Source organism: Eriocheir sinensis, chromosome 46 (genome assembly GCF_024679095.1).
Source record: "Eriocheir sinensis breed Jianghai 21 chromosome 46, ASM2467909v1, whole genome shotgun sequence".
Lineage (NCBI taxonomy): Eukaryota > Metazoa > Arthropoda > Malacostraca > Decapoda > Varunidae > Eriocheir > Eriocheir sinensis.
This window is the reverse complement of record NC_066554.1, coordinates 10661360-10673615: the sequence shown is the minus strand read 5'-3', so window position 1 is coordinate 10673615 and position 12256 is coordinate 10661360. Positions and strand designations below refer to the sequence as shown.

Genomic DNA, 12256 nt, shown 5'->3' with positions numbered 1-12256 from the left:
CGCCTTGGTTGAACTCGGTCACCGCTAAGTTACACCTACTCGTTAACATTCTACAGCTTGTCTTCCAGGGAGTAAAGAGAAACGAATTTGAGCCTTTTTCCCCGTCCCCACTACACGTCTCATTTTCTTCTCTCCCAGTCCAACGCATCAGTCAGGAGGTGGGGGTCTAGCTCTTCTGTAGCGTTTCTGTCACGGTATTTGCTAGCAGATTGTGTTTTCATAGTGTGTCGAGCAGCAAAAGTCCATCACAGGGAGTCCGGGATGATCCCACACTGGTTCGCCCACGCCAATGCCCTGTTTGGCAACTCAGTGCGACAACCTCACTTTTTTTGTTTCAATAATCTTCGTATACGTCCATGCAGTGCCTCCATATATATTATTTCCCACCGAGTATTTAGCTTCGCATAGAGCGTTATTTTTATGTGAATCCAACGGAGGAAAAAAATCTAGTCAAACAATAAGATAATTAATTGGAATCAACCAATAATCTTAAGTTTCAGAAGAAATGGCACGCTCAACACTGCTGATTCTATTCACCCTCCTCCTCCTCCTCCTTATTCAATGATCAATGGGAATAGATGAAACTGAATGATGCACCTCAGTCGTATATTCTTAATTCTTCGTGGTACAGGAGGCGGTGGTGGCGGCGTTATGCCATGAGTGAGCGATAAGTTGCGGAGTGCGGGGGAGAGAGTGGGGGGTGGGGGGTGAGGGGCCGGTGGGCGGTGGAGCCAGTCAGTCGTTCTCCCTCCGCCGCGTAGACAGTCGTGGATTGTGGTGGCACTGGTTCATCGTGGTGCAAGGGAGTAACTCACTCAGACGTTGTGCACTGGAAAATAATATACACCTGTAAAACTGAAAAAAAAGTATATATTTCATGCTATGATATAATAATGTGAAGGATTAGTGAGCGTTAATCTTTGGGTGATGATTGTGGTGTGTTGTGAATTGAGAGCAGAATGTTGACGAAGCATCGTATGCGATGTTTGCAATTTTCTGCAGTGGTGGTTTGTGTTTGAAAAATCCATAAAGACCAAACCCTAACTAAATCGCAAGTGGCAAAACCAGAAAACTAGTGTTACCGAGGAAAAACGGAAACAAATTTTTTGCATACATAAATTGCAGTGTAAAAAAAATATATAGAAAAAGGTTAAAAAAAATTGAAGTGTGAAGCCGAGATGATTAAAAAAAAAAGGAAACAAACGACAGAAAAAGAAGCAAATAAAAATCTGAATTTGTGTCGTTACTACTAATATATCTTTTAAGGTTTATTCCCTCCCCGAGCAAACAGGATGGAGATGACGGCCGTGGACAAGAAGAAGTACGAGCAGTACATCCAAGGGACCATCCAGAAGTATAAAGCTGCCAAGCAAGACCTCGAGATCAAATTTCGGTACGTCACGGGTGCTTCATCTCTGCGACTGAAGATGATGAGCATTGCATTATTTATATATACTACGATGGTGCAGTTGATTTTTTGATTAATTCTGTGCAGGGCCTTTGGGGTTGAGCATGGGGAACTGATAACGCCCCAACTTCACCCAACTCCTGCTGGAATAAATAAATAATGATAATAAAAATGAAAATAGTCGCACGACCGGGTCCTTTTCCCGTCCAGACCGGTGTGTATGGATCACGGATTTTAGAGCTCCTCAAGTCCATGGTGTCAGCAGACGTTTACGTACTGGTGACTGCGGAATTCTGAAGCAGTACCGTGTGTGTGTGTGTGTGTGTGTGTGTGTGTGTGTAAAATATTTTCGTTGCGTAATACTTATTTGAACTTGCTTCCTATTTACCACAATCTCTTCATTCTCAGACCCATATAGCTATGCCACATTCTGCTCAACGTAAAATGGGATAACAGTTATAGTGGTAGTTGTAGTAGTAATAATTATTGTAGTAGTAGTAGTACTTTAGTAGTAGTAGAGCAGCACTACCGGTACAGTAATGGCAACAATACTACTAATTATTATGGTAATGATGATAAGAATAGTAATGGTATATATTATTATTATTATTATTAGTAGTAGTAGTAGTAGTAGTAGTAGTAGAAGCAGCAGCAGCAGTAAGCGAAGTAATAGTAGTAAAAGCTTAGTACTTATAGTAGGTAGTTACGCAGCAGGTAGCAAAGGTATTACAGAATCACCGCAATACACTACCGAGCCATATTTAGATTTAATTCAAGGAGTGTTGATGAGTTGGTCGGGATACCCCGTCGAGTCTACTTGCCAGGTAAATTTTTCAGGGTACGAGGAAAGTCATGAGGAGACTGTGGTGACGCCTCGCACTGATAAATGATAAGATAACACTCCTTGTGCCCACGGACCAAAGAATCACGCTAGGACACACGCACACACCCCACCACCACCACCACCACCAACAACAACAACAACAATACCAACACACACACACAGACAAACACAATGAATATAATCACGTGTTGAGGCAGGAAAACAAAAGCATACCTCAAATACTGCATACTTCCCATTAGTAAACAGACACCAAATGCCCAGTCTAGTTTGATGGTCTCCTTTTGCAAACAGTTCCTCTTTTACCCTCCGACCTAAGAAATACAAAGAAGTCACGTAAGCGCGTCCATTGGTGTTCCGAAAGAGTCGGATGAGGTATGCTTGTTGATGCCTTTGTGCCTTTGGTAATCGTAGGTATTAGTAATAGTAGTTATAGAAGTCGTAGCAATAGAAGTCAAATCAGAAGTTGCAGCAGTATAGTAGTAGTAATAACAGTATTAGTTATAATAGTAGTAGTAGTAAAAATAGCAGAAGTAGTAGTAGAAATAGTAATAGTATAGTAGTAGTAGTAGTTGTAGTAGTAGTAGTAGTAGTAGAAATATAAGTAGTAGTAGTAGTAGTAGAAATATAAGTAGTAGTAGTAGTAGTAGTAGTAGTAGAAATATAAGTAGTGGTAGTAGTAGTAGAAATATAAGTAGTAGTAGTAGTAGTAGTAGTAGAAATATAAGTAGTAGTAGTAGAAATATAAGTAGTAGTAGTAGTAGTAGTAAAAATATAAGTAGTATTAGAAATAGTAGTACTATAGTATTAAATAGTGGTAGTAGTAGTAACAGTAACAGCTTCAGAAAAATTATAGGAATGATATTATTGGAAAAAAATAAACATGCAGAAATGTGTGTATCTCTCTCTCTCTCTCTCTCTCTCTCTCTCTCTCTCTCTCTCTCTCTCTCTCTCTCTCTCTCTCTCTCAACGCGGAAGTGCATTGTGGGGCCGTCATCGGAAAGCTTGAACCATCATCTGCAAAGCCTTTTAACACAGGTGTGTGTTCGTGTGTTTATTTACCTAGTTGGGATATACGGGAAGCGAGCTACAATCGCTTGGCCCCGTCTCCAAATCCCAGTTTATCAAGTTTAGCTTTCAATTTATGAAATTTTTTGTCTTGAAGTATCTCCTTTTTCAGATCATTCCAGGTTTAATTGCATCGATAAAGAATGTGTGTGTGTGTGTGTGTGTGTGTGTGTGTGTGTGTGTGTGTGTGTGTGTGTGTGTGTGTGTGTCCACGCGCACAGTAGGTAAAATACTATCGTGTATGACTAAACTCATTGGGATGAATGAGTGTAAGAGCAAAGGGTCATGTGCGTAATGTCCGTTTCCATCGCAGCAACACCGTCCGCCGCCCCGGGACAGACACTCCCGAGCCGGGCAGCGCAGCGTCGTCGCCCATGTTGCCCAGGGCTGCCAAAGTCGAGACCGCCTCACCTTTGTTGGTTAGGGCAGTGAAAGCTGAAGCCACTTCACCCGTGGCGTCCAGGTCACCCAAGATCGTCACGAGTTCTGATAAACCCCTACTTGGGAAGACTGCGGGGGCCGAGACGACACCTGTTAATCCTGGAACCAGTGGTCGGCCAAGCGGACGAGGAAGCACCCCCATCAGGCGAGGACTAGGGGTTAGAAGTGCTACTGCTGCTGTTATTAGAGTTCCAAGGAGGGACAAGCAGAGTCATGATACTACCGCGAAAACTCGCCTGCAGAGGCAAGATACGGGAATTCCAAGACTTAAGATACCTTCCTCAAAGTCTGTGTCGCCTCGGGGCAGCGTCAGCAAGACATCGCCGGCGCAGACTGGCGAGAACATTGCTAAGTTGAGAAGAACACCAACTCCAACCAGCTCCTCCAAACCTAGTCTCGTCCCACGGCCGGTCGGCCTCACCAGACATAACACCTCCGCCTCTATTCGAAGCGTCCCCAGGACCAGCCCCTCCCACAGGAGTGACAATATGAAAGAAAAGTCAATTCCAGGGTCATCCACACCGATCAGGAAGACTGACGCCAAGCATTTGGATGCTCGCCGGCGAGAGACTTACATCCCAGAGGCGAGGCCGAGGATGGGCACCAGCTCCCTGACTTCCTCGGCATCATCAGCCTCACGTCTTCTGGGCCGCGTCTCCGGTGGCAAGACCCTGTCAGCGGCAAAGAAAAGCGATCCGGTCCGAAGGTCTTCAGAGGAACAGGAAGCTGCCGTCACTCAGAGGCCTGATGCAGCAGACAATCAATCAAAGATGCCTCTTTCAAAACGTACAACTCAGAACCGTTTTGCGCGACTCATCCGAAGGAACACAGAAATTGTGGACACAAGGGGTAGTGCACGGCGGAGTGGCTTGGGTGCCAAGGCGGGTGAGGGAGGACAGTCCCCTCGCCGTACGTCCCCAGTAGGCATTCAGAGCCTCAAATCTCGGCCCGAAGGCACAACACGCGATGGCCGCGCCGACACTGGAATACCTGCACCGCGTCGCACGTCCGCAGATAATCCTGCCACTCCTAGCTCTTCAGCGGCCAAGCAGGCGGGCGGAAGCAAGCTACGGATGCGGTTGCCCAAAATCACGCTGAGCCGGACCGACAGTAAGAGCAAAGTGACAAGACGGGAGGAACCTACTGCCACAAGAAGGACACCCAACAAGAGTAATGCAGGATAGTTTGATGTCAGTGTACAGCGTGGCCTCTTGCATGGCGCCCACTCTCCCCCTCCCAGACTTGTCGGTGAAAGTCGTGATAGCCCAGCGTCAGTCTTGCTGCTGACCCGCTCCCTGGGTTGTCTGAATGGCGTGACTCCTGCAGCATGCGGTAATGGCTTCCACGCATATCCACCTCCTCCTCCTCCTCCTCCTTTCCCGTCGCTTGCTGTCCCCTCCTTCCTCTCCCTTCCCCTCTGCCATGACCTAGTCGGCCACTCCAGGTCATGCGAGCCACCAGTCAAGGTCAGAGGCCTCAATGTTCCGGTGGCGTGCTTCGGTCTTATTAATTTGCCTCGCCTCGTTTATCCTTCTCCCATGCCTCTCCCCCATCTTCCTCCTTTTCTTTCTCTTTTTCCTCCTCCTCTTCCTCCTCCTCCTCCTCCTCCTCCTCCTCCTCCTCTCGTTCCCATTTTTTTTCTTTCATCACCTTTCGGATTCATAACGTTTCGGATTCTCTTTATCAACGACTTTCAACGCATCCAACACTTTCACTTTCTCCTCCTCCTTTTCCTCCTCTGTTTCTTATTTTGTGCATGATAGTGTTTTGGCCGATGAAGTTTATTGGCTTCGTGTGTGTGTGTGTGTGTGTGTGTGTGTGTGTGTGTGTGTGTGTGTGCAAGTTTGTTCTTGTGAAATTTGAGCCTGGAGCTGGATCTCTCTCTCTCTCTCTTACAAGTATCATTTTTTCCAGGCTTGCATTGCTGTAGGCTGCTGCGTTTGTTTATAAAGTTTTTTTTTATTATGTTGATTGGAGTTTGTCATATTTGGTTGACGCATCTATTATCTTGTGTTCTAATTATGATGCTGATTTATGGACGCAATTTTTTCTTCTTTTATGTACATTTGTCTTTTTATTCTTTCCTTTTTTCTTCGCAGAGTCAAATAGGGAGAGTCCATTATGCGACACTTTCCTCAGGGGTTGCAGCAGTAGCCTCTTGGTCGACCTTCCCTCTCTCCTCCCCTTCTTCCATCATACTCCTTCCTCTATGACCACAGATGTTGCGCCGACTAAACGAAACTTTTCCTCTCTTACCGTCGCTTCCCCATTTTCTTACCCTTCCCCCCTCACTGGTCACCTCCTTTGGACCTTCCTTTTCTTCTCCCTTTTCTTTCCTTTTCATTTCTTTCCCCTTTTACCCTCTTTTCCAAATTCTCTCCCCCTTTCATTCGTGTTGGCATTCATTCCCTTGCATCTCTTTCTTCTCCCTTCCTATCCACTCATTCCTCTCTCTCTCTCTCTCTCTCTCTCTCTCTCTCTCTCTCTCTCTCTCTCTCTCTCTCTCTCTCTCTCTCTCTGACTTCCTCTCTGTCTTGAGGACTCTTGACCATGGTACGTATTCTCTCTCTCTCTCTCTCTCTCTCTCTCTCTCTCTCTCTCTCTCTCTCGGTATACCTGCTTACAATATCAATTAAAACGTGACGAGCGTGTGGAGGTAGAAGCGGGAGAGACAAGGTCACGAGGCGGTAAGAGTTTGCGGCCTCTAAGTAATTATATCTCGGCGGAACAAAGAGTAATCACTTGTAATTGAGTGTTATGATGATGATGGCTTTGAGCCGATTTCACAGTCCAACACAGTGTCTTCGTAACAGCCCGAACCAAACTTTAGAATCCCATACAATCCAAAATGGTGAGGTCTTCGATGCCACACTAAATAAACAAGACTTTTCCTGTATAGTTTCATCAAATTTGTGAACTTAAATATAGGCTCTGGTATTGGTTTGGGAGCTTACTAACCCATCATGGGGAACTGTGAAACTGGCCCTTTGTCGTGGATGCTATGCTATTCCTGTGTGCTTTTGTTTGATGGTTTTGTTTTTGGTTTTCTTGCATGGACGAGTATTTATTATGCATAAGACATGTATACCTATAGAAAGAGACAATCCCCCCCCCCCCCCCCATCCATGTCATCACGTTCAGTAAATGGATTGCCGTAACGAATTATAACAGTATACAGTACAGTGATTAGGTGGTTGATTGCTTTAGGAATAAGTTCAATCGTCATTACTAAGGTGTTGAATTCACAACTAATCTGCTTGAAAGGAGAAGAAAACCTGATATTTTTCATTTGAGTTTTATATTGATTGCGTTGTCTTGTGTTCCAGTATTCTCAATCTCACTGTCATGGTTGATTCACTTCGGAAGCAATTTCTTATATGGAGTGTTGTACTCACACAACACCATTTATTTGCGTAAATGAGAAATGGGGAAAAGTAATGTCATTGAATATCATTATGTTGATCCCCATACCGTGTGTTTTGTTGTATCTTGACAGTTGATCGGGTCACGGATGAGTTATTTTATTTTCAGATTAAGAGTTCAACGTTTAATATACCATTGATACGTTTAGGGGATGTGTTATAGTAGGATATCAATGTATTATTATAATTATTATTTAGTATCACCACGAATTAGGCATACAATTGTCAATCGAAAAAACCTACGACTGATAGATCACACCACCTTATAGGAATGTCATCCGTCAGTGTTTACCGTCTCAGTTTGTATACAAAGCATTTCATCAAGCTTGAAAGTCACCTTGACATACGTGACCAATTGTAACAATTATTTTCCAACCTGTATGTAAAGTTTATATCGTCTGCTGCAGAATCGGAAGAGGCAATAATGCTCACATGAACAAAGGGGGAGAGATTCATGGATCAAGAGAGGCGTCATTATGGTGTCCTCGGATCGGGGGCAGATAATTATTCTGTGGAGGACGATTAATTATGTCTGCCAGCAGCGGAAGTAGGAAGTGGCGGCGTTGTCAAGGCTTTGTCTATAAATAAAACTTCAATTTGCGTTGCCGAAGTGAAATTTCTGATCAGCGGTTAGTATTGGGCGGGGCAGAAGACTGGGCAGAGTTCTGTGGCTGGAAAGAAACTAGCAATACCATAATCTTCGTAAGCTGTATACTATCGGTGGTGGTGATTGTTACTTATAAGTTGCAAAGAAGTATTAGTAGCTGTGGCGTTAGGTGTGTTTGTGAAGTAATAGTCTAGTAACTAGTTACTTTTGCTTATTTACGATTGTAGTAATGGTGGTGGTAGTAGTAATGGTAGATAGCGAGGGTGGTGGTGGTGGTGGTAGTGGTGTAGAAGGCACCGTTGCTGTTGTAACTGTCGTTGCTGTCACCACTCGTTGTCTTGAGAGGATCTCGTTTTTGTTGTTGTTGTTATTTGCGATTTTAGAAGCAGGTCTCGCAGTAGTAGGAGTCATGCTATTGAAAGCAGCCATTGTTATCGTCGTTGCCATCGCTTGTTGTCTTAAAATGACCTCTTCTATATAGTTGTTTGTGGTAGTAGTGACAGTTTATGAAGTTTTACTTAGATTTACATAGAAAATCAGACCACACAGACCACATGGTCCAGACTAGGTGATCTGTCCTTAAACCTAAGTGATTCTAGGCTACATTAATCAGACAGCTCCAAAACTTTGCATTTCTATTCTAGTTAATATTAAGTTGAAGGAAGTGTCGGTCGAGCTTGTTTTTAAAGGAGTTAATCGTGTTACAGTGGACCACTAAAGGTGGGAGCTTATTCCATTCTCGCACTACAACGTTGGTGAAGAAAAATTTGGTGCAGTGCAAATTTACTTGTCTACATTTAAGTTTTGTGCTATTATTCCTCGTTCGCAAAGTGTCATCGATCATAAACAATTTTGATTTGTCCACATTCGGAAAGCCATTAAGTATTTTAAAACATTCGATCATCTTTCCTCGGAGGAGACGTTTCTCAAGATAGAACATGTTAAGGATGGAGAGCCTCTCGTCGTAGGGCAGTAGTGAAGGGTGTGTGTGGTGATAATAGTTATAGAAGTAGTGGCAGCAGTTGTAGTGACGGCGGTGGAACCAGTTTTCATTGTCGTCGCCGCTTCTTGTCTTCAGGTGGGCTTCCATTCCCGTGCAGGACCTCCTGGTGGCGTCACGGAAGCGAGGCGTCAATGTCTTTTTTTAGTTTTTTTCTCAGAGACGTTGTCAGATAAATAAAGATGAAGTTTTGTTCCCAGAAAGGAAGCCCCATCCCTCAACTGGCATGTCGTTGGCCCTTCGAAAATAAATGAGATTGGCAAGGGTCTACCGATTCTTAAAAGTCAAAAACAAAATAACTTCCGAGCTTTTCATTATTAAACTCGAGAAAAAAAGCTGGTTTCGAGTGGGAAACGTGAAAATCAATACATTTCTTATGGTACACACACACACACACACACACACACACACACACACACACACACACACACACACACACACACACACACACACACACCTGAATGACCCCTAAAACATCTCTACGACCTACCCAAGCTAGAGGGGCTTCACCCATATCGATTTCCTTTCCCGTCATCGAAATAATTGTCTTGCCTCCAGGCAGCTGAAAAACTCGGTAGGGGCGTATAGTAATTAATAAGTTATACATCTTATCGACAATACATTGCTCCTCTTCATCTATCCTGCAGCATAACTACCATTACTTTATTCTACCGTTATCCATTTTTATTCCTCGTGTTATAATGAAAAGTGATTACAGTCGCGCTCTTCTAAATTTTCCCATAGCCAAGAGCTGCTATACAGAAGTGCTTTGCTTGTGTCTGGGCCAGGTAAGTCTCCTCGTGGCGCTGTAGCGGCTCCTTCAAACATGATTCAACTTTTTTTCTTCAGGCGGTGGTTCCAGCGGCAGCAGCAGCAGCACCAAAGCGCCTGGTTCAAGTCTCCCGCCACGCCGCCGCTTCATTGATCTGGCCCCCGCCGCCCTCCTCTCTGTGAGTTGCTCAACCCTTATCTACTTCCTGGACACTGTTTACATCAAATTCCATGAACTCTGTGGACACTTAAAGTATTTGGCAAAAAAGACATATGCAAGTAGGATTGTGGTCTTCCATGTGCTGCACAAAGTTGACGGCGGCTGTTTTCCAGGCCAATGACTTGCGTGGATTTGTTACGGATTTTATTTTTATTTTATTACCTTTTCTTATCAAACTCGTGGTGATGTGACCCAAGTCTCGGTCGACACAACGATAATCGTAACATCCTTTATTTTCCAGGGAGTTCGGAAGATGGCCTCCAGAGGGCAGGAGAGGTCTCCCCTCCCCTCAGTGACGTCACACTCCAATGACAACAAACCCGACGGGAGGGGAGCCGCGCCTCTCTATCTAGACTTTGAGGGGAATATACGTCCCGGCGGCCCTGCGGAGTGTGTGTTAGAGGGTGACATTACTAGACGGAAGGGGCGGGGCCCCGGGGACGCTGCTCAACCCCCTAAGGGCCACGGGGAGGGCACCTGGGAGGTGATTGACGTCGACCCGCTCGGGAAATACAACAACTTCCACTACTGGCGGCGACGGCTCCCTGATGTGACCAGTGACCTGAAGGCTGGTGACCTCCACCATCTGGATGTGAACGGCAACGCGAGGAGCCCAACCCCTGACGGAGGCACAAGGGCACCCAACAGGAAGTCCGCTCACGATCACGCCCAGGTCAGGTTGAGGTCACAGAGCCGTAGCCCAGGCCCAGAGTCTGGAAGACATCCACGTCCAACCACTCTCGTGTTATTCGATCCCGAGGCCGGAGAATCCAGCACCGACCCAAAGCCCTTCCTCAAGGAGCCCATCGGCGCGGCAGGGCGTGTACTCCACCACCTGGACCTCGCCCTGCGCCGCCACATCGACCTTGACGACGACGGCGACGGCGACCTATGTAGGGAGCAGCTGCGTCAGGGTCACCGCCGGCCCAAGTCTGGCTCCGTCTGTGACTATTCCAGGTGAGGAACACACACACACACACACACACACACGCACACACACCGGTGGGAACACTATCTCCCAGAGAGAGAGAGAGAGAGAGAGAGAGAGAGAGAGAGAGAGAGAGAGAAGTAATTTCATGTAAATGATTGATCCTGACGACGCCTCACGTTCAGGCGAGTAGGTGAGGCTCCCGTGACTGGTTAGTGACTCATGCCTCATGCTGAGTCTCTCTCTCTCTCTCTCTCTCTCTCTCTCTCTCTCTCTCTCTCTCTCTCTCTCTCTCTCTCTCATTAAAAAAAGTTTAGAAGAGTGGCCAAAAGAGAGGTCAATTTCGGGGAGGACAGGTGTCTCGATACTCTCCTTTTGAAAGAGTTTAAGCATAGGCAGGAGGAAATACAGACGAAGGGAGATTGTTCCAGAGTTTACCAGTGTAAGGGATGTAATAATGAAGATGCTGCTTAACTCTTGCATAAGGGATTTGGACAGTATAGGGATGGGCTAGAGTAGAAAGTTGAGTGCAACGGGGCCGCGCGAGGGGGGAAGCATGCAGTTAGCAAGTTCAGAAGAGCAGTCAGCATGAAAATATCGGTAGAAGATAGAAAGAGAGGCAACATGGCGGCGGAATTTAAGAGGTAGAAGACTGTCACCAAGAGGAGGGTAGTTGATGAGACGAAGAGTCCTCGTCCTCTGTTTCCTTCTTTTCCTCTTTTTCATCATTCCCCTCCTCCTCCTCCTCCTCCTCCTCGGCCACTCCTTGCTCCTCCGTGCCATCTTCCTTCCCGCTCCTCTCCGTCTGACCCTGATTCCCTCGCCTCTCACAAATTCACGTTCTTCCCTCTCCTCGCCCCTCCCGCTTCTGTTCTCTTCCCCCCTGCACTCTCCCACCTCTTGGAGACTAGGGGCCGCTTTCACAGTCACTTTGTTTGTTTTGATCGTTACCAATGGCGGTGATCGACGCTATAGTTTTCCACGTGAAACTGGCCTATGGGGTAGTGGTGGCTGCAGAGGAAGCGAGAGGTGTTGCGAGTGTGTGCCAAGGTGCGGGGCTAGGCTAACCCCGCAGCCGCCACTACCCCATCCGCCAGTTTTTCGTGGAAATACTATAGCGGTGATCGCCGCCATTGGTAACGATCAAAACAAACAAAATGACTTTGAAAGCGGCCATAGGACCCTCGTAGTTGGGGACAGTCAGATGAGGTTTCTTGATAAAATGTTTTGCTGCAGGGACAAGCACCTGATGGGTGCCCTGCGCATTATAATCAAGATCAATAAGATAATCAATAAGATAATCAATAAGATCAAGATCAAGCAGAACAGAGTCGAGCGTCCCGGGGGCGGATATGGGGGCGTGGCTGACGGAGTTGAGAGTGTATGGCAGATGAACTTGAAGGGACCATACTATTGGAGGAAATGACTGACTTCGGTAGGATGGGGAATGGAGAGTTGTTCAGGCGTTTATAGGAATCACTGGTGGAAGGTTAGGAACGTGTATCGTATATCTTACCGTTGGGGACGGGTGGTTCTACAGGGTGATAACA

General features: G+C 46.0%; 1 protein-coding gene across 5 annotated transcripts in view; it reads left to right on the top strand.

Moving 5' to 3' along the window:
* Positions 1-732: 732 nt before the first annotated feature.
* The window catches only part of LOC126981101 (uncharacterized), a 52207-nt gene continuing 40683 nt past the window's right edge, over positions 733-12256 (top strand). For 3 of the 5 annotated variants that reach the window (XM_050831799.1, XM_050831800.1, XM_050831797.1), the window contains exons 1-4: positions 733-1393; positions 3631-4928; positions 9637-9737; positions 10020-10735. In XM_050831799.1, coding sequence (XP_050687756.1) covers positions 1293-1393; positions 3631-4928; positions 9637-9737; positions 10020-10735 — 2216 coding nt within the window. In that variant the 5' untranslated portion in view covers positions 733-1292. The remainder of the gene's footprint in view (positions 1394-3630; positions 4929-9636; positions 9738-10019; positions 10736-12256) is intronic. The other 2 variants (XM_050831798.1, XM_050831801.1) reach the window with 2 other exon arrangements.